We start from the raw sequence: 21,999 nt of genomic DNA on the forward strand, positions 1-21,999 counted from the left end.
TAAAGGTATTTGTGCTAAAACTGTCCTGCTAAAAAGACCAGCAAATGTTGTTTTGGATACTAATGCCCTGTATTTCTGCACTCTTTTGCTTAACATCAACGTCCCATCAAAATGAACCCTATTTACTTTTTGGCCATGATTCTTCATGGTATTCTAAACTTTGTAACTTTGTTACACTTTGTTACAAATGTAACTCTCTTATTCTATGTGGCCGTGAGAGCTTTGTTCAGCCTAGTATTATTTTAGTATTACTGATAAAAGTTTTAGTAATCACTGATATTAATTTGTTTGTAAGAGCTTTACTTGTAATTAATGTAATCACTCTGGTTCAGCATCCATATCATTCATAAACTATCTTAGAAATTCAAACTGGTCCAACCTGGTCTTTTCAGCAGTGGCATAAAAAAATTCCATTGTGTTCCCTTGAACAAGTGCACCATCCCTTTCATTTGTGATGTGGTTGACTTTCACAGATGCGTGTGAAAGGAACAGTTACTGATGTCCAGCTGAAGAAACTCCGTCCCAACACGGCCTACAGAGTTTCCGTCTTCGCCCTGTTCGGCGATTTCGCCAGTGAACCTCTCTCTGATCGGGGGGTGACCCGTAGGTGGCACTAGGGCTTTCTTCCCCTCAGCAGGGATGTTTAACACATCTATCTGATTCTCATTGTTTGTTTGTCTGTTGTTTTTCTTTTTTTTTGTATCCCTCCCTTCTCTGTAGTGCCTATTCCTCAATCCGGTGAGTTGAGGATCACAGACGTTACCCACAGCACCATGCAGCTGGACTGGGATCCTGCACGTGGCGCCGTTCGTAAATACATCATCACTTACAAGCCAGAGGGCGGAGAGTTGAAAGAGGTAAAGTCAAACTCATCAGCTTTTGGTGACATTTGCACAATCTGACAAATCACTGAATAGGCCATTCATTTGTGATTATATGTACGAGTATCTGAATGGAACTGACTGTCTTCAGAAAAGTTACACTGGCATTTTCTTTTCATCTTACCTTCGTATGATGTCTAAAAGTAGCGTTTATAAGTGCAGCACTGCTTTGTGTATGGTGGAAACTGGGGTAACCGCTGTATTTATGCTTTTCCAAAATCACCACATGCTATCAGAGATTTCCATTTTCATTCAGCCCATCTGCTGTATTTGTTCAGCCCAATTGCATATAACATGCATAATCAGACATGTGATGTTTATTCTTTGATAAAGCTGTCGAATTTTGTGTTACTTGAACTGTAAAGTAGTTTTATTCATAGTTTTTAATGATTTTACGACACTTTACAAGTTTTACAACAATGCTACCTAAACAACAGAATATCCTAATTGACTACAGCTGCTGATTCCAATATTTTTTTTTAAGAAAAATCACCGGTCTGACATATGATAAACACTGAAAACAGAAGATTCTCAAAGCAAACACAATCATAAGTGGGGCTTTTGAGGTCTGATAGTAAAAGTAATTTGCACTTGTAATATTTATGTTTTTTGACAATCATATCACACCGGCCACAAAGAAATGCTCCGAGAGCTGCACGCGGCCTGCCATCCACGTGTTGAGTAGCATTGCATTTGGGATTAATTGTGTGCCCAGCTTATCAGCTGTTGAACAACACTCTTGTTTTCAGTTGTGCAAAGCCTTCCTTGGTCACTGTGGAAGCCTTCCTGTGGAAAGATTCCTGTCTGTTTACACAATGCATCCAGGCAGACAACCAAGAAAGAGACTCGTGTTGATGGATTTGGGACCTTTTAACCTTTTTAGCAATTACGTTACACAAGTCAGTGGAGACGGCAGCTGCCGAGAGAGTACAGCTGCTCTCCAGAGCTTCAGTTACGGCGATCATCTACCAAAGATTGCGAGAACAGACAGATGATAAAAAAAGATGGAGTTTTGAGTGGCACACAGCAATCCAGTGCTTTGGGATGTGTATTTTATGGGTGGGATTTTTTTCCTATGACTTTTTTAAATTTTGGCAGTTTTGGACTCAGCTTTTCTCCACATCCTGAGGCATTAATCATGACTCAGTTCTGCTCATAACTCTTCGTTCTGGGATGAAAAGATGAACCAAACATGCACACAAATGTGGGTCCAGGTGGATGGAAGCCTGAGAAGCCCAGCAGATGGCGGCAGCTCCTGTTACCTGACACTGGATCTAAGATCAGGTCTAATCCTGCAGGAACTTAAAGTGATTTTATATGTATTGAGGCTTTGCTGTTTCTCTCAACGTCAACCCCTCTCTAGCAAAAAATGAATCACATGCTAGGGTGGCCGTCCATCTGGTTTTAGGTAGGAGAGTCTGGTTTTGAAATACCAGATTTTGTTCCTGAATTATTCTGTAATGAAAATGTTTTTGAATGAATCGGGTGAGTCAATGATTCAATAAGCCGCTTATAAAGACAGCTGCATACTAGTATTGTGCTCTTACTATTTTTAGCATTTTTATAGCATAAATAGCAAGAGTAGAATGCCAATACTGTGCATGGTTCTGAAATCAGTTTGCTTCATTCCTGAATGAATCAGCTCTTTTGAACAAACCGGTTGAAAGAGATAATCAGTGACTCACTCATTTGGTGGTTTTTGTTTCATATTTAAAGTATGATGTCATAGTTTTATGTTCAGCATACTTTATATTTCACAAATTCATCTCCTAACAGTTTTTTCAATTGTAACAGCAGTGTAAATGCATTTGTGGAATCTCTGAGCTGCATTAAACAGTCTCCATAAATACATCTAAATTCCACTTCAGATGCAGCTTGTGTGCTGCTTCTGGAGTGCAAAGATGGATTTTGTTCAATACATGAAATATATTGCATACATTTAAAACAAATAGTTGTAGGATTTACAACAATTACTCAGAAATAGTTAATAATTGCACACATAATTACGAAGAAATGACAAGTAACACATCGGACTGAACTGCCAATGCTAACCAGCCAAACCTTGACCTCCTGATGCCGCCAAGGGTTTTTTGCTGTGTATTGTGTGGCCATAACTGCACTTCTCATGTTTCAATTTAGCTTGAAGTTGACGGAGATGTAACATTTAGAGGACTGGATAATCTCATTTCCCAAACGGAATACGATGTGGCTGTGACTCCTGTGTATGATTCCGGGACCGGAAACCCAATGCTTAACCAAGCCATTACAGGTAACAGGCCATGGGATCCATTATCTATGAATAGCCTCTGTAAAGTGAAATAACACTTGACTGCTAAATGTTTAAAGTGCACAATTGTGACCTGAAAGTCAGCTTATCATCCTGTTCGTTTTAGACGTTGTCCCTGCTCCGAAGAACTTGAGGTTCTCTCAAGTGTCCCAGACCAGTTTCAGGGCTCACTGGGAGCACGGCGCTCCTGATGTCTCCCTCTACCGCGTCGGCTGGACCAAGAGTGGAGAGAACAACTTTCAATATGTAAGTCATCAGAGTCTAAACATGAGGTCGACTTCAACTGTGCATTTACTCTCCTTCCCGTAAAATCATAAATATTACATGCATACATTACACTCAGAGGTATAAATTAGTACTAGTATTGTTATAATAATAGTACTGTTCTGGGAATATATATCTGTACTTGTACTCAGTTACATTTACAAAGTAAAAATAATTTACTGCATTGCAATTTCACGTAGAAAGTACAAAAGTACACATCAGTTAGTTAAAAATAAAAATTTTATTTTTCGTTATCCTGATGTAGTTTTGAAAAACGAGCGTGAATAAATGGTGACAAAAAGTTTGTTTTTGTGTGAACTAGTCTTTTCAGACTACAGTAATATAATGTTTTATAATAATCATAATAACCATTGCTGTATATAGATGAACTGTGAACACTGTTCATGATTAGACTCGATTATTCTTTAAAAAAATGACTATTTCCAAATGTCAAACCATTGTATCCGGTACTAATTTTAGCTGAAAAGATTCAGCTAATATTCAACTACCTGAAATAAAACTAAAATAATGGGCAGTAGTGTTATTTGTGTCGCAGTATTGGTAAATGGTAATTGCACATTTAACTGCTGTACAGTATGTAGCTAATACCACTGTGTTCCTCAGGATATCCTGAACAGTGAGGACACCACTCTCCTTCTGGAGAACCTGGAGCCAGACACCCTCTATGATGTTTCTGTCACTGCCATTTACCCCGATGAGTCTGAGAGTGAAGATCTTCTAGGAAGCCAACGCACATGTAAGAAACCCCCGAAATCCAAATGATTACCTTTTTCCATTTACTGCACTTTAGACACCACTTATGCATTTGACAAACTCTCACTCTTTCTCTCTGTGCCCTGCTGACTGCAGTGTCCAAAGTTATTACACCCGGTGAGTCTGGTGTTTTTAAGATACATGACATTTAAAGAGGTCATATGATGTTGCTAAAAAGAACATTATTTGGTGTATTTGGTGTAATGCAATGTGTTTATATGGTTTAAAGTTAAAAAAACGAGTTATTTTCCACATACTGTACATTGTTGTTGCTCCTCTAAGCCCTGCCTTTCTGAAACGCATTGATTTTTACAAAGCTTCAGGAAATAGTAAAATGCGCTGCACACACTCTAATATTTGGGTTGAACTGTTCTGGAACAGTGTTATAAATACAACCACTGATTTCTAGTTGTGTCCTCTTTTGGAAGCCAAATCAAAGTACGTCCTCTTTCACAACGAAACACAGCGTCTCCAAGACATGGCGCCGGCGGGAGCATCAATACTACAGCCAGAATAATAGTTCCGCCTTCTTTCTTTGCGTATACATTTGGGCGGTGTTATGAAAATCCTCCCACACAGTGACGTAGACGTGTGGGGGCGTGCTTAAATGAGCCGTTTTAGGGGGGCGTGGACAATATGGCTCTTTGATTTTGGGACTTTAGTCTTTGCAACTTCAGGGCTTTTATCTATGCACAAACAGCTTGTAACACTCCAAAGAGAAAGGAAAACTTGAAATCGCATCATATGACCCCTTTAACATTTTGATTCCATATAGATATAAGAATGTGGTCGAACGCAAAACTGAAATTTCAAATGTTGTTTCTTATAGCTCCTAGTGGACCTCCTCAAAACCTCCAGGTGTTCAATGCGACTACCACCTCCCTCACCGCCAAATGGGATCACGCTCCTGGACGAGTGCAGAACTACAGGATCACCTACGTGCCAGTTGCAGGAGGAAGATCACAATCGGTAAAGAACATTTTTATATTTTTTATGTTCATATAATCTGGCTGACTGATAATAGTACAGGAGATGTGTTATTTGCACTAGTGCCATCGAGCGAAATCGCAAATAATTCTCAACCACAAACAGTATCCATATTAAATTCATCCAACACTGATTCATTTTGAAAAATAAAATAAAGATTTTGACTGCCTCCCAATGTGATTTGAGTTATAATAACAAAATGTTATGGAACCTGAAATTGTTTTGAACCAGGAATTGTGCACAACTTTCTGATCCAGTGCAAAACAAATCTGTTGGTAAACATGGATAGAATTACCTAGCTAAAGACTCTCTGTAAGTTCACTATTAGCAATAGTAAAATGTAAGCTTTATATCCATTTTGGATAGATTAAGATAATAAGAGAGTTGGTGCTTGTGGGTAGTTGATGACTATAAGAATACAAGATAAATAATTTATATCAATGTTTACAGTTTATCACCATTTTAATCACACTTTGGATTTAACTAGTTTTAAATGGTCATATATGACAGAGTACAGATATTACATTTCGCCTTTTTAATTTAATTAGTTAGTCAATTAACGAAGATGTAAAAACTGCATGCACATTGCCATTCAAATCTTTTCAGTCAGTACGATTTATACTTTTACGATTTATTAGAATGGATGCATTAAATTCATCATATGTGACAGTAAAGACATTTATATATTTTTTTCTATTCATCAGAAAATCCTTAAAAAATCAGGGTATCCACAAAAATATGAACACTGAAATTTTCACACTGATAATAATAATCATGTTTCTTGATCATTAGAAGGATTTCTGAAGGGCCGTGTGATGCTGAAGACTGGAGTAATGATGCTGAAAATTCAGCTTTGCGTCACAGGAATAAATAACATGTAAATTAAACTATATTCCAAATAGAAACCAGATTCTTTTAAATTGTAATAATACTTCACAATATTGTTATTACAGTATTTTTTTTTATCCTTTTTGATCCCTGGTGATCATAAGAAAGTTATTTCAATAAATTCTTACCGACCCCAAACCTTTGAACGGTAGCGTATGATGCCAACACAATATATTTCTGTTAACTTTCATCTGTAGTTTGCATTATGTCTTTAGATTAATGCCATCACTCTAAAGAATAGATTTAATCTAAATGATTTATTGTTTTATTGCCCTTATATTTCATATGAATTGCTGCACTGCCTGGAAAGAGTGCAAATCTTAGGCTGTTTAAGATGTTTTTGTCTGCAGAATCAACTATCATTTTATTATTTTCCATGTTTTCATGGTATCAGAATGGGTGCAGAGGTGTTGTTTTTCTATACTAAAGCCTCTGTTTTCTTCATCAATAAGGCAGATTTACACTGGCAGCAGTCTTAGGAATAACAGAATAAACCTAAACGCTGTTTTGCTCCACTGAAAAACAGTCCTATCTGCAGTCATACAGTATTTGTGATGTGCTGTTTCTGACATCAGCAGATCCCTTGACTCATTTAACAACACAGTTCATTCTCTCTGTCACAGACACAGATTGGAGGGAAGAAAAATACAGTTATTCTGCAGAAACTGACTCCAGACACTCCCTACTACATCACAGTTGCTGCAGTCTATGCGAATGGAGATGCCAAAGACATTTCTGGCCAAGGAAAGACATGTACGTCACGTGACTTTACCAAATTCATTAGACCTGTTATTTTACCCAGCTACATTACTGAATTTTTTCAGATAGTGCTTAAATTATATAAATTAGGTCGTTGTTGACAGATTGAATAGAGGTTTATGTGTGTTCCCATAGTACCGCTGGGCAGTGTGAGAAACATTCAGGTCACGGACCCCACGGTCAGCACTCTGAATGTACGCTGGGAACCAGCGGAAGGGAGCGTACGGCAATACAGGATTTACTACCAGACCGTCACAGGGGGCGCAGAAGACATGGTACGTCCCATGGCACCTCCTAACACTTATATTATGTTCCGGGTCAGTTTGACCCATGTTTTTGAGCTGTCTGAAATACCGGCTACCCTTGAATGCTTTTCTTGAAATTGTGTGAACACTTCTCATTTAAGTCATAAACTTTGATGCAATGAGGTGCTGTGGAAAGTTTGTTCGAAATTTCTTATAATTGTAATGTTGGCAGATCAATTTGAATTTCTGACATGGTTAAAGGCAGGTGTACCGACCCAAAATAAAAGTTTCAGTTTCTCAATTACCATCTAAGAGTGTTTATATTTATTACAATTATGCATATGGCAGATCCTTTTATTTTGTAGATATTGAAGGTGTACATTTTTATTAGTTCATTATGGAAAAAAAAAGGTAATTACAACTTTTTAATTCACAATTCAGTTTTTTTTCTTGCAATTGTGACTTTTTTTCTCAGAATAGATATAAACGAGTTATAAAGTCAGAATTGCAGGATATAAACTCGCAATTGCTAGAAATATACTTGAAATTCTGACTTTTTTCTCAAAATTTATATTTTGCGATATAACTTGCAATTGCACATTTATTTCATGCAATTCTGAGAATAAAAGTCACAATTGTGAGTTAATATATCGCAATTTTGACTTTATAACTTGCAGTTGCGAGCTTATATCTCACAAGAAAAAAGTCAGAATTGTGAAATAAAATTTGCAATTACCTTTTTTATATTTTCATTCAGTGGAAGAAAGGGGCTTCCATAGTTTATGCATGCGTTCTTTGTAGCTCATTATCATTTAAAGAGACATGCACCAAAACGGCTCGCTATGAACAAAGTTGTTTTTGACAAGGTAAAAAGGAAGTTGCTTTATACGACTTTTGAAGATTTTTAACTGAGTATGTTACAGACAATAATGGAGACCCTAAAGAACTGTACCAACTTGTGGGAAATGGGCATCTGATGTCATCTTTAATAATATAATTGATGCAAAATCCCATAGACCTGCATTGAAGGCCAGAATAGTATAATAATATAGAAATCACAGAGACTTGGAATTTGTTTCTCTTGGCTTGGACCAGAAAGCAACCGTCAAGAAACCACTTAGACAAGTGCATCGAAATGTACAAAATACACATATAACACATAGCAGCAGTCCCTCAAGCATCCTAAGCACTGTGCGATTTTGCAGAGACTAGAAAATGAACATCTTGCATTGTTTTAATGTTCTCAGGTCCAGGTTCCTGGAAGCACCACCAGTACAGTTCTGAAGAACCTGCAGTCTGATACCGAGTACACAGTAACAGTGGTGCCAGTATACGCTCCTGGAGAAGGCAAGCGCATGTCGGAGAATGGAAAAACCTGTGAGTTGATGCAGCCTTTTCTTATTTTAGCATTAGCGGAAAGCAACAAATTCCCATACTTTTCCATCATATACTCCCCAGTAACAGGAATCCTTCTGCCAAAGTTTTTAATCCAGAAAGTGCAAAGTGCAGTTTTCTGGCTTTAACATTAAAGTCTTGCACTTCTAAATAGAATCTCAGAGACTTGCTCAAAGATTGAATCAGCTTTATTGGATTGATCACTAAGGGAGGAATGCCGATGTGCTGGCAACCCCATAAATGTGACTCCAGTCTGGGCTTAATGAGCCTTCTTTATGGGGTGTAATGACTGGAGATGCTGGTACGAGGCTTACGAACAATCTATTTCACCAAATGGAAACCCCAGGGAGGTGCAAGGACATAAAAGCACCCCTATTTATTGCTGTCAGCTCAATGCTCCTCATTCAGAGTCAAAATAACAGATTTTTGTTGGCGTCATTGTTTTTCCACCAGGTGGTTTGCTTCTCATCATCTCCAGTTTGCTTTGCGTGGCTGTGCCACGTTAATACAAGTGTTTATTTTGGTCAAAAATCTGGAATCAGGGTTTTTGCTGGTGGAAATCTAAAGCTTGTTCTGTTCTGCTTTTTGTTTTCATGCACCATTCATGACGTGTTATCGAAAGCTGTGCGCATTTACTGTTAAGGGAAAAAGACTCTTCCCCACTTCATTTTTAGTATACCAGTTTTCTGAAATGTTATGTTTAAATGTGCTAATTTTATCCAAAACAAATCTGCGCTAATTTGCGTACATTTCCAGAATGGAAATTTGAACACTGGATAAAGTTTAATTTTGTTGAAATATTAAGTTTTAAAAGGGTTATGATATCTAATTTAAATCAGAAAATATTGTCAACAGCTAGAAAAGAATGTTACCATAAGTTTAGGAATAAAGATCAGGTGGATGGTAAATGAACAAACCCACATAGAAAAAAAACAAAACACACAGACGTGAACAGATAAAGTGCAATAAAATAAACACTTAAAAGACTATATTGGAAATTTGCCTCCCACTAAGTCTGAAGCAACACTTGCGAAAGAAAGCCAAATAATCCAAAATCTCAAAATAGACCAGTATATTAACAAAAGTCTCAGTTTATTGTAGATAAAACAGCTAAACATGCTGAACAAAAACTAAACATATAATGTCTGTCTTGTGATTTTGGGGTGAAAACTACCTCTTACCGTTGGTTTTGGTTTAAAGGTAGATTTAATCAAAAATGAGACGCCTCTCTTCACCCTTTGAAATGCTGTTGTAATGTGTTTCTGTGGTGGATGACATTGAAACTAGTATTGTGTTTAAACCTGCATGCATCAGGACAAGGGCTCTTGTAAATAGTTGCACATTTCTGTACCTCTTTAACCACTCTAACCGCTTACCCCTTTTACTGTCTTTGTTTTTATGATGCTGCTCCCGCTCCTGTCTGAAACAGTGACGCGGACCCCTGCCAGGAACATCCAGGTTTACAACCCCACCACAAACACCATGAACGTGCGCTGGGAGCCGGCCTCCGGAGATGTGCTGCAGTACCGTGTCGCCTACTCCCCCCTCTCTGGAACCAGTCCCCCTCAGTCTGTAAGTCCTCATCGTTAGGCTCGCGTGAAAGATCCTTCAGGAAATACTGACGTGACAAATGTCAGTCTCTCAACCTTTTGAGCGTTTTTGCAGTCTGTTCCTCCGCAAAGATGTTTGTGTTTTTAATGTCATGCAGCTTCGTTCTCACATGAACTTCATTGCTTGAGAGGGATTTTCACAAAGCTCCGAAATCCATAAATGAGTTTTATTCTCGTCAGATACTTGCGTAAAGAAAGCAGCTGTGGGAAATCTTAAGCCCAAACCTGTTTTATTTCAGCACTGAGGAAAACATTCAGTCTTAACAGAATGAGCTTCTTATCTGCAGCCGCAAAGGCTTTGTGGAATATTGTTATGGACGTACATCTTTTCCGACATTGTGGCCAGTTTTCCAAATTCTCTGCGTTTTAATTTTAACCTCCGGTCTATGATGAATTTTTTACCTTTTCCACTGGAACCTTGAAAAACTCCAGAAGTGCAATCAATCGGCCACTGGTTTTCCAAATAAAGGATAGTGTTGTCAGGAGCGTGAAAAGGGAGTTTCTCATGTCATTAAGTGGGAAGTCAGTCACCCCCATGACCTGGCGTTGTGAAGAGCAGTGAAAGGAGGTGATTGCACGATACTGTCAGCACATCATTCACTCCAATTGCTACAACTGCTACACTATTAACACATCAAAGGAATGTTTCCACTGCATTGGCTGAGTAAGTGATCTCTAATGGTCGGGTTGGAAATCGGTGGTGACACAAACATCAGTGAGTGCAAGAGGTCATCTGTAGAAAAATAGGCAAGCTTCTTTCTCAGGGTGTTATATATTTTATATTTTAGAGATTTTAAAGCCAGCAGTTTTGATGTGCGTGACCTTAAGGGATTAAATGTTGTGGGACATATCATTTTGCATAAATATTTTTTCTTTGTTTGCTTTGTGACATTTTCCTTAATATTAAACACCACTCATTGACATTACTGTAATGAAAAAAAAAAAAGCTTATTTTTATTACCAGAATTATTTTTATTTTTACTACCACAGACAAACACACAAACAAATAAATAAATATTTAATAAAATAAATAAATATCATTTAAAAGTATTTTCCTACAACACTGTAGTATTTGTTGTAAAACATGACTGGACAGAATGATTGTCTTCACAAGCTTTACAGAATAAGAATCAGATAAGAATGAATGGTAGATTCCTGTGAACAGTATTTTTAGTAAAATGTGCTCATTTAGTCCTATTTTATTGCCTCAACTGTGAATTGAATCCTTATGTAAATGAATGAACATAGATGAAATGGTAACGCTTTATTTTAAGGACCGGTTCTCACTATGAACTAGATGTTTATGAGCATGCACGTTACTAGCATATTGGCTGTTTATTACTACTTACAAAGCACACGCTAATGCCTTATTCTGCATGACCATTTTTAATCCATTTTTAAATTAACTACCTTACCAACTATTAATTAGTAGCAAATTAAGAGGTAAAACTCATAGTTAGTAGTTAAAATCCCCAAACTGAAGTGTGACAAACTTGGAACAAATGTAGGTGTTTTATACAACAAATATAATGTAATATAATATAATAAATGGAATTTATTATTTGGATTGATTTTCCTTTTGATTTTGTGTTGAAATGTGACCTGCATATGTGAGCTTCACTCATTAATCATTGTAAAAGTATTTGAAGTATCATAAATGTCACTGGTTAACAAAGACAGCCTGTGTGTCCCTGGTGGTAAATTATATATTTTTTTTGTTGTCTGTTAGGTACTCGTTCCAGGGAACACCCACACTGCCTTGCTGGAGCAGCTCGATTCAGACACAAACTACGCTGTGAGTGTGGTGGCTCTGTATGCTGACGGCGAGGGCTCCTCTGTGTCTGACAATGGAAAAACACGTGAGTCTGACTGCAGGTCTTTTGTTATGTGTTCGTGGTGCATTCTCAGTCACATTGTGCAATGAAATGTCAGCTTTTCTATTTATTTGTTATTTAATCATTTCAGATGTGAAGGTATCAGCTGAAATTTCAGGAAATCCAATTTTCCAACTTAACCCAAAGTACAAGGGTTGTAATTTGTTATCATACTTATCATTTTCAAAGAAAAAAAATGTTTTGTCCAATTTTTGAGTTACTACCCCCAATACAAAATATGCAGTACAAATAGTTATATATTGTTACGAACCCTAACCCTGCTACATTATTTCAACTTCATCACATGGCTTCGCTAGCCAATAGCATTGCACCACCCTACACTTGTGCCAAAAAAAATTTCTAGGGGAAAATATGTGCACTATGATATTGTCCCATGGCAGAGTTGAAATACTAAGCTCTTTGAGGCAAATTTAGAAATTATAAGTACTCATAAAGAATGTGAAAGAAACTTGTTGCCGAAAGATTGAATGATATCTCTTCTTTAAATGATGTCAGAAAGAGAAAATCATTATTAACATTATTAGAAGACTTTTTATATATATACAGTGTATGTTACAATGTAACATTTGTATATATATACAGTATAATGTTAAATTGTAATTGTGATGACTTGGGTGATGTAATGATGATGACATAAAAAATTGCAGATATTCTAATAAAAAATATTATATTTTTGCATTATAAACTAAACAATTTCAAATCTACTGTACTCAGAAAAGTTCAGTATACTGGTAAAGTATATAAGTAGTAAGTCATATGGGCACAAACAGCACACAAATGGTCTTTTCTTCCAGAAATATGATTTAGAGAGAACCTCTGTTCTTCTGATTGCAGTGCCCCGCGGCGGCCCCAGGAACCTGCGTGTGTATGATCCGACCACCAGCACGCTGACCGTCAACTGGGAGCTGGCAGAAGGACCCGTGCTCCAGTACCGCATTGGCTATGCACCCACCACTGGAGATCCCATTGAGGAGTTTGTGAGTGGTGTTGTGTTTTATAGTAGTGATTATAAAGGACATGAGCATTATATGTGAACATCAGCTATTTTTATGAGCCCATGGATGTAATTTGATTGAAAGCATGCTAGAAAGCTGATCTTGTCCTGCTGTGTTTCACATAGACAAGTGTCCCTGGCAACAGAAACTCTGTAATCTTGCAAAACCTGCAGCCAGACACTCCGTACAACATCAACGTAGAGGCCATTTATCAAGATGGGCCTGGAGGACGACTGTCTGGAGATGGAAAAACATGTAAGGAAGGTTACACAATCACATTACAGCTTGATAGACCGACAGACAGACAGACAGACAGACAGACAGACAGACAGACAGACAGATAGACAGATAGACAGATAGACAGATAGATAGATAGATAGATAGATAGATAGATAGATAGTCAAACATGTTGACTGTAAGAAAGAAGCTGTGCTGGAAATCAGTGTATGGGAAAATGTCAATGTCTTGGCTCCTGTTTACTGTTTCTTTCTTCTCCTTCAGTGGGTCTCCTGGAGCCGCGTAACCTACGTGTTTCTGATGAGTGGTACACTCGTTTCCGAGTGTCCTGGGATCCTGTACCTGCGCGGGTCAACGGTTATAATCTGGTCTATACCCCAGTGGGTAAGAGACAGTTCTAGATCATTTTACCCTGTTGTCATAATCTGGACATCCTGTTGTAGGTTATGCTGGCACATGCTCTAGTAAGTTCTGTTCGGCGTGTTGTTCCAGGCACGGATAACACCATGGAAGTGTTTGTTGGAGATATTACTTCACATGTCCTGCCCAACCTCCAGCCTGGCACCACGTATGACCTGAAGGTTTATGCTCAATATGACACAGGCGTGAGCGGCGCTCTGGTCGGACAGGGAACCACATGTGCGTGCTCGTTTCTTTGACTGACAAATTGTACGGACATGTTTTGAGATTGTTTTAAAACACCTGCTTTAACTGTGGAATGCTGTTATCCATTGCAGTGTATCTCAATGTGACTGACCTCAACACATACGACGTCGGCTATGACTCCTTCTGCATGAGATGGACGCCTCACCGAGCCGCCACCTCTTACAGGCTAAAAGTCAATCCTTTCAATCGTAAGTTAATACAATACGAGGAGATGCAAGTTCATTAAACATAAATGCTGCATTTTATTCATGTTCCTCTACAAGTGTTATACACTCAGAAATATTTAGGCCTAAATTTAGGATTTATGCATGTGAATTTAGGATTTATGCATGTGAATTGCATATTTTTTTATCCATTATGCTGATATGATGCGTTTTTATCAGTCATGCATAAATGAAACAGGTCAGATTTAAATTATAATAAATTGAATGTGTTTAAATACACAATAACCAGGATTATATATTTATTATCAATAAATCCAATGTTTAAATTTCATACACTTTTTTCTAATTGAATATTGCTTGTTCCACAGCTCATTGTTCCATGTTCATACTTTATAACTGAAAAAATGTAATTGATTTTCCAATGAACACATTTGTGCTGATTCTAAATTATTAGAATGTTTGTATTTTAATAATAATTGATATCCTGTTATAGTTTTTGTTAATATTTTTAGAATTACATTTTTAAAATATATTTTATGTTTTCATTTAAAAAATTTTATTGTAATATTGATTTTTTTTTATTTTAGTTTTTATGCAGTTTTTATTTAGTTTTAGTTTATTTAGTTTTAGTAATTTAGTAATTTTTATTTGACTAAATAAAATTGCTAATAAATCTATTTTGAAAATATGATTATTGAAATAAAATAAAATAGTAAAAAGTTAACAATAAATTGTGCACAGATTTAATTTTTTTATTAATTAATTAAATAATTTCACATTATGCTTTATTTATTTATTTTTAAGTTGGTTTAGTTTGTAATATATTTGAAATTCTAATGCATGGAAATTTTAATGCAATTCAAATACATAAATATTAATGTTTGTATAAGCTTACGCCTCTCTCTTATCATTAGCGGCTAACCGTGGGGCTCAGGAGGTCACTATCACCGCCACTGAGAGCCAGTACTGTTTTGAGGGGCTGACACCAGATGCACTGTACAATGCCACAGTCTACACACAGACCCCCAACCAGGAAGGGCCCGGAGTCAGTGTCAAAGAGCGCACACGTAAGTCACGACGCATTCAGAAGAATTCAGTCCCACAACTCTGATCACAGTTTTACTCATGGTTTCTTTGTCTGTTCTGTAGTGGTGAAGCCCACCGTAGCCCCAACACCACCTCCAACTCCTCCACCACCACCCACCATCCCTGCTGCACTCGAGGGTAAAGACACAAGAGCATTCACTTTTTCAAAATACTTTTTTATTTGCTTCCAAGCTTTGCTGGTAACACTTTAGTATAGGGAACAATTCCAACTATTAACTAGTTCCTTATTAGCATGCATATGTGACCCTGGAGCACAAAAGCAGTCTTAAGTCGCTGGGGTATATTTGTAGCAATAGCCAAAAATACATTGTATGGGTCAAAATGATAGATTTTTCTTTTATGCCAAAATCATTAGGATATTAAGTAAAGATCATGTTCCATGAAGATATTTTGTACATTTCCCACCGTAAATGTATCAAAACTTCAAAACTAGTAATATGCATTGCTAAGGACTTCATTTGGACAACTTTAAAGGTGATTTTCTCAATATTTAGATTTTTTTGCACCCTCAGATTCCAGATTTTCAAATAGTTGTATCTCAGCCAAATATTGTCTGATCCTAACAAACCATACATCAATGGAAAGATTATTTGGTCAGCTTTCAGATGATGTATAAATCTCAATTTACAAAAAAATTACACTTAAGACTGGTTTTGTGGTCCAGGGTCACATATTATTAACATATTGGCTGTTTATTTGTACTTATAAAGCACATATTGTACATGACCATATTCTACTTCCCTAATCCTACCCAATACCTAAACATAACAACTACCTTACTAACTATTAATAAGCAGAAAATTAGTAGTTCTTTGAGGCAAAAGTCATGGTTAATGGTTTGTTAATAGCGAGAACTGGACCCTAAAATAAAGGGCTTCTACCAACCAATGTAATCCTCTGAAATTTTTATTATACTGTAAATAGTCACAATAGAGCTGTATGGAATTTTAGGTCCATTAAACAAACACCCTTTAATGCATACGCGACTGAGATTTCAGTAACTAAAACAATTTAACAGGGGTGATATAAGCAAGAGCTGATCAAATTTAAAAACTGTAACTTGAATGCAATGTAAGTTGCTTTGGATAAAATGGATAAATATAAATGTAATGTAAATACTATACCTGCATTGCTCATCACACTGTTTTGTAATGCCAGTGTGCAAAGGAGCCAAGGCTGACCTGGTGTTCCTGATCGACGGCTCGTGGAGCATTGGAGATGAGAGCTTCATTAAAGTCCGTCAATTTGTCTTCAGCATGATCGGAGCGTTTGATGTCATCAACCGTAATGGCATGCAGGTAACCGACCTGTCTGTAGTCATATGCACATCCGCCTGATAGTGCTGGGATTCATTTGCTCTTTGTTCTCCTTCTGTGAAACAGGTGTCTTTTGTGCAGTACAGCGATGAAGCTAAAACAGAGTTCAAACTGAACACCTACCACGACAAGGGAATGGTGCTGTCTGCCCTTCAGATGGTCAACTACAGAGGAGGAAACACTAAAACGGGTTTGTGAAATATTGTTTTTATGTTCTAGGATTTAGCTTTCTGATTTTTTTTTACCCTACCTTAATGTGTCAAAAGAAGAAACAAATGGCTATGAAATTATACTTTGTTTGAATGCGTGTGAATGCTTTAGGTGCTGCGCTGAAGCATATCGGAGACAAAGTGTTCACATCAGACAGTGGTATGAGGAGAAACGTTCCCAAGGTTCTGGTCGTAGTAACTGATGGACGTTCTCAAGATGATGTGAAGAAGAGTGCTACTAAACTACAGCATGCAGGTAACACTGAGATCATAAACGTGCAGCACTCATTGATTGTGAACTGCTGTTAAATTTGCAAGGCTGTAGAAAGCACAACAGGGTCGCATTTTTATGTTGAAACATGAAGTGCTCACATTTATTCAATGCAATCATTGTCTTTTGAAGTTTAATATCTTATCTGACTGTATTGCAATTCCTGTTTTTCTTTCGCCAAATTTAAGACTTTTAAAATAACTTTGATACCATTTAAAATATTTAAGGGTGTATTCACACCAGGAAAGTCCGCTAGTTCACTTGCTTTGGTCCGTACCAAATACAATGTTGATTTTTTTGTGTTTGGTGTGGTTCGCTTTCACACTGCTCTTTTTGCAAGTGAACCAGAAACTGTAAACAAAACCACAAGTGTGCTTAAGGTCATCCATTCATTGGTTCATCCATTCAACCATACCAGAGTTCGTTTGGAAGGGACCGAGACCACCTCTTCAGCTGGTTGTTTGGTTCGCACCCGAGTGCCATTACTGTATTCACACCTGCCCAAAATTACTTAAATTACTTGAGTTCGATTCAATCGAACCAAACAAGACAGGTTTGAATACACCCTAAAACTTTGCATGGCCTTAAATTCGGTCAAACTGAACTTAAGACATTTTAATTACTTTTTAGCATAAAGAAAATAAAACGTTTTTGGACCATGATTATGTTTTGCGGTTTTTCAATGGCTATTCTGTTTAAACTATGTAAATTACTGTATTATAAAATAATCTTTTTTTTTTGCATTAAAAAAATAAACATTAATTATGACACATTGCAGATCTCAGTGGTCATGGAAATAGGCCTTATTTTCTTTATGCAACATATAATTGTTCATTTTTGGGTGAAATACGACCTGAATGAGATCTTGACAGGCGATGTATCTCAAATTACTTCAGACAAGTCACTCAACATGCTCCTCAAAGCCTCAGCGTTGTCTTTTCCACAGGCTACAGTGTGTTTGTGGTGGGTGTCGCGGACGTAGACACCGCTGAACTCAGGAACATTGGAAGCAGGCCCAGCGAGAGACACGTCTTCATCGTTGATGACTTTGACGCATTTACTAAGATCCAAGACAACCTCATTACGTTCATCTGTGAAACGGCAACATCCTGTAAGATGTCATCCTTTGTAGTCTGTATTGCATTGTTCATTTTATCGCTAACATTAAAGACAAGAGTCAAACGCTTTCCTACTATTATTTTACAGCTTGTCCTTTGATTTACCTCGACGGATTCACATCCCCAGGTCAGAGCTTGACTGAAATCCATATCTGAAGACATTCTATCATCATAGTTTTATTTTCCTCTGTCATTACACATTGTTATGCATCTCTTGATTGATGTTTTGATGAAAACGTACAGGGTTCAGGATGCTGGAAGCCTTTAACATCACTGACAAGACGTTTGCTGGCATGAACGGCGTCTCCATGGAACCTGGCTCCTTCAACAGTTACATTGCATACAGACTCCATAAGGATGCATTCATTTCCCAGCCCACAAAGTAAGTTGAATTGCAGTGCATGTGTTTCGCATGTTTTCTGAGCTGCTCCCCTACAGACTGTAATGGCAAAAACTATATATTTTAAAGAGTTTTATTTGGCCTGACTGAAGTCCAAAAGGGAAGTCCAAGCAAAAACCAATACCAACTGGTGGTAGAAATTCATCTCATATAAATAGTTTTTTGCTGTTTATAGTTGTCACAACAGCATATTAAACCTCTTTTTCTTTTTTATTAAAGATCTGTGAACATTGTAGTGGACAACAGCATTAGAAAGTTATTTGATCATTAACTAAAACTATTAAAATTATTTTATCAATTGAAATAAAGTTTAAGTATGATCAAATCTAAATATTAGATTAAAAGCACTAACATTTCTAACTGGAAGTAAATAAAAATTAAATGAAAATAAATGAAACCTAAATAGTAATAAAAACACTAATAAAAATGCAAAAAGCAAACAACAAAACATTAAACTAAAATTAAAATGTTAAATTCAATTATAATGTTGAATATGTTAATTCAAAATAGGCTTAAATTATAATAGTAATAAATAACAATACTAAAATAACACTGCAGAGAGTTAATTTATGCATTATTAATAAATTAATTACATTACGGTGTATAACTATACCTGTATTACTCATTACACTTATTTTGTAGTGTTATTTGCACAAAAGTACATTTACATTTAGTCATTTATCCAAAGCGACTTACAATTGGGGAATACATAAAGCGATTCTTCTTAAAGAGGCAAACAGACACAGGAAGTCCTCGTTAATACCAAGGCATTGTTCAAATAAGTACAAGCTAGAAAGGGAAGGAATAAAGTAGTGCAAATCATTACTTAATTACTAATTATTGCATAAAAAATCTCAGTTTTTCAATGCTGCTTTTCTCAAACATGTTGTAGTGATTGCCTATACACTATTAGATCAAGAAGTGTACCTCAAATTGAGCCTGAGATCTGGTCTGAAGGTCTCTGGCCAAAGCACGCTTGATTAATTTAACTATAATGATTTGTATTTGTACGTGGGCAAGCAGCTGTTCAAATGGAAACATGTTGAGCACCAGAGGGAAAATACTTCAATATGTTGCCATTACTCAAGGCTCCAAGTCTGTTGCATTTTTTTTCTCAGAGGACGCTACATGAATCTGTTCTGCACTTTTTGATTTATGTCTGGTTTCACTGCACAACAAATTAATCTGTATGAAGATTTGAATTATTCTCTTGTCATCAGACACATGCAACATTCCCACGAAACCCATCATGTGCGGGTCATATTTTGCATTATGACATGATTTTATGAACATTAAGTCTGTGGGCTGCCTGATGAAGTTCTTTGCATTGATAAATGAGCTGTGTTATTCTTTGAAGGGAAATCCATCCAGATGGTCTTCCTCCCTCATACACTCTGATCCTCCTCTTCCGTCTCCTCCCCGACACCGGCAAGGATGCGTTTGATATATGGCAGATATCAGATAAGAACAACAACCCTGAGGTCGGGCTCACCATTGACCGTAAGTACCATTTTCACCTTCCATGTGTCGTGTGTGTTTGTGTGTGCGTGCAGTAAACCTTGTGGTGTCTGCTAAAGCTTATTTAGAAACAGAAACCCTCTAAATGGGTTCCAGATTTCAAGCTTGCAGTGATTTATAGCGGTAATTATTCAGAAATGCATAATCAGCCCTTTTAGAGCATCCAGCTCAAATTTGGAAATCAAATTGAATGTAAATCCTTTGTTTTGTTATTGCTTTGTTTTTTTTGTAATTTTTGCCCGGGCGGTCAGTGCAGAGCCATCTGTAAAGTGTGTGTTTTGTTCTCAGCCTCCAGTAGAATCATCTCATTCTACAATAAGGACTCCAGAGGTGAAATTCAGAAAGTCTCCTTTGATAACGACCAAGTGAAGAGAGTTTTCCATGGCAGTTTCCACAAGGTAGAATGATTTACTAACTTTGGTTGACTACTTGGGCGTTTAAAATGGCTCTTAAAAATACAGGTTCCAAAAGGGTGCTTTCACAGTGATGCCATAGAAGAACTTTTCTCAAAGTTTGAAATGTATTTTGAAATGTAAAGAACCGTTTTCCACTGTAAACATCCTTTTGTCCAATGAAAAGTTTCCATGGATGTTACAAGTTCTTAAAAGAACCATCAATGCCAATAAAGAACCTTTAAGTGTGAATGACGCGTAAAATTCATAAAACTGCAAAAATAGCTTGAAGAACTGAACCGGCTCCTTTAGATGAGGTCGCAGGTGTCAGTCTGTATTGCCTAAATCTTGACCAGAAGTCTTGTGGATATGAATCGATTTGAACTTGGAGCATCCTTTTGGAAATCCTGCCAGATACAACGTATTGAGAAAGGGATTTCTTTAGATGAATATTAGTCCCTGCAAAGTAGTAAAGTTTGTCGGGTACAACATAACGATTTTGGAAGAGATTGCTTGTGTTATGACTCTTGGCTGATAAATTCGAAATGTGTTTCCAACCGAAGATACGGTTTTACTTGGAGCTCAATGAAAGATTTGCCACTGTTGATTTTGCCTTTGGCTTTAAATTGAGATGTTTAACGGCCCATATGGTGCACGCAGAGCTTTCGCCTATACACCCACCAGCCATCATTCCAGCTGCAGGTTTGTGCAAGAGCCGCTCATAGTAATGTGGTTCACGAGAGCTGGAAACATCAATCATTACTATTGAACATGCTGTAAAAGAGGACGTTAATGATGTTATGTTTTTATAAAGGGTTTTGCTTTCTCAGAGGTTTTTCTAAGCCCAGCGCACACGCAGAGTCTGTTTAAAGCTAAACATGTCATCATTTTGTCATGTTTGTCCCGAGTGTCCCGAGTTTAATTGCTAACGTAAAAAACGCCAGACAACAAGGAGACTGTAATTTATGCTTGCTGGGATTTGGCAGTTTTGGTCTAGTAAGTGCATTATGGCAAATCAGATCTCAAGTTGTGCTAATTTTACAACCACAGATTTTCCCAGTCTGTGTGGGAAATTTGTTTGAGCAATTGGGGTGAATCTCAGGAAGACCACCAGAAAGTCAAAGAAAAATAATTATAATGCTTAAAGAAAACGAAGCCTATTTCCACCCAATTTTCATTACTGTAATACTAAAATTTAAATTTGTATTATTTAAATTGTAAAGCATGTAAAAATCATTTTGATACAAAATTCTATTTGTATTTTAATGTAAAACATTATTGTTACTATATTATAGTAATGTACTATAACTGGAATCATTGCTATTAATAACAAACAAAAAACATTTTGAATTTCTTTTTCGTTTTTTTGAGATTCGCCCACTGACATCTTCACAGTGGCTTTAATCACAAAGTGATGTCATATAGTCTGGATTGTGACTGTAGGCCGATTTGTGGTCCAGGCTTCATGAAAAAGCATTGGTTTGCCACTGTTGCCTATTGTATGTTCAGCAACCACTGGCATAGCTGGAGACGTGAACATGGAACAACAATTCGGAGCTAAGGGGGTGATTAGCTGACCACCTTGGTTACAAGATTACAGACTGGTTACATGAAAAGGAAA

The 21,999-nt window shown here is 37.0% G+C and overlaps 1 protein-coding gene across 1 annotated transcript in view; it reads left to right on the forward strand.

The window, feature by feature from the left end:
- The window catches only part of LOC306850169 (collagen alpha-1(XII) chain-like), a gene marked incomplete at its 5' end in the record, with an annotated part of 70,116 nt that overhangs the window by 32,567 nt on the left and 15,550 nt on the right, over positions 1–21,999 (forward strand). Inside the window, 27 exons of the mRNA XM_079385635.1 lie at positions 474–603; positions 721–857; positions 3,021–3,150; positions 3,275–3,414; positions 4,057–4,189; positions 4,303–4,323; positions 5,036–5,175; positions 6,705–6,834; positions 6,976–7,115; positions 8,333–8,462; positions 9,910–10,052; positions 11,820–11,949; positions 12,820–12,962; positions 13,106–13,235; positions 13,482–13,601; positions 13,710–13,856; positions 13,955–14,071; positions 14,962–15,114; positions 15,197–15,271; positions 16,313–16,452; positions 16,537–16,660; positions 16,792–16,935; positions 17,897–18,061; positions 18,157–18,195; positions 18,312–18,450; positions 19,826–19,968; positions 20,275–20,384. Of these exons, the coding sequence (XP_079241761.1) occupies positions 474–603; positions 721–857; positions 3,021–3,150; positions 3,275–3,414; positions 4,057–4,189; positions 4,303–4,323; positions 5,036–5,175; positions 6,705–6,834; positions 6,976–7,115; positions 8,333–8,462; positions 9,910–10,052; positions 11,820–11,949; positions 12,820–12,962; positions 13,106–13,235; positions 13,482–13,601; positions 13,710–13,856; positions 13,955–14,071; positions 14,962–15,114; positions 15,197–15,271; positions 16,313–16,452; positions 16,537–16,660; positions 16,792–16,935; positions 17,897–18,061; positions 18,157–18,195; positions 18,312–18,450; positions 19,826–19,968; positions 20,275–20,384 (3,393 nt within the window). The remainder of the gene's footprint in view (positions 1–473; positions 604–720; positions 858–3,020; positions 3,151–3,274; positions 3,415–4,056; positions 4,190–4,302; positions 4,324–5,035; positions 5,176–6,704; positions 6,835–6,975; positions 7,116–8,332; positions 8,463–9,909; positions 10,053–11,819; positions 11,950–12,819; positions 12,963–13,105; positions 13,236–13,481; positions 13,602–13,709; positions 13,857–13,954; positions 14,072–14,961; positions 15,115–15,196; positions 15,272–16,312; positions 16,453–16,536; positions 16,661–16,791; positions 16,936–17,896; positions 18,062–18,156; positions 18,196–18,311; positions 18,451–19,825; positions 19,969–20,274; positions 20,385–21,999) is intronic.

This window comes from Barbus barbus (genome assembly GCF_936440315.1).
Source record: "Barbus barbus genome assembly, chromosome: 30".
Taxonomy (NCBI): Eukaryota; Metazoa; Chordata; class Actinopteri; order Cypriniformes; family Cyprinidae; genus Barbus; species Barbus barbus.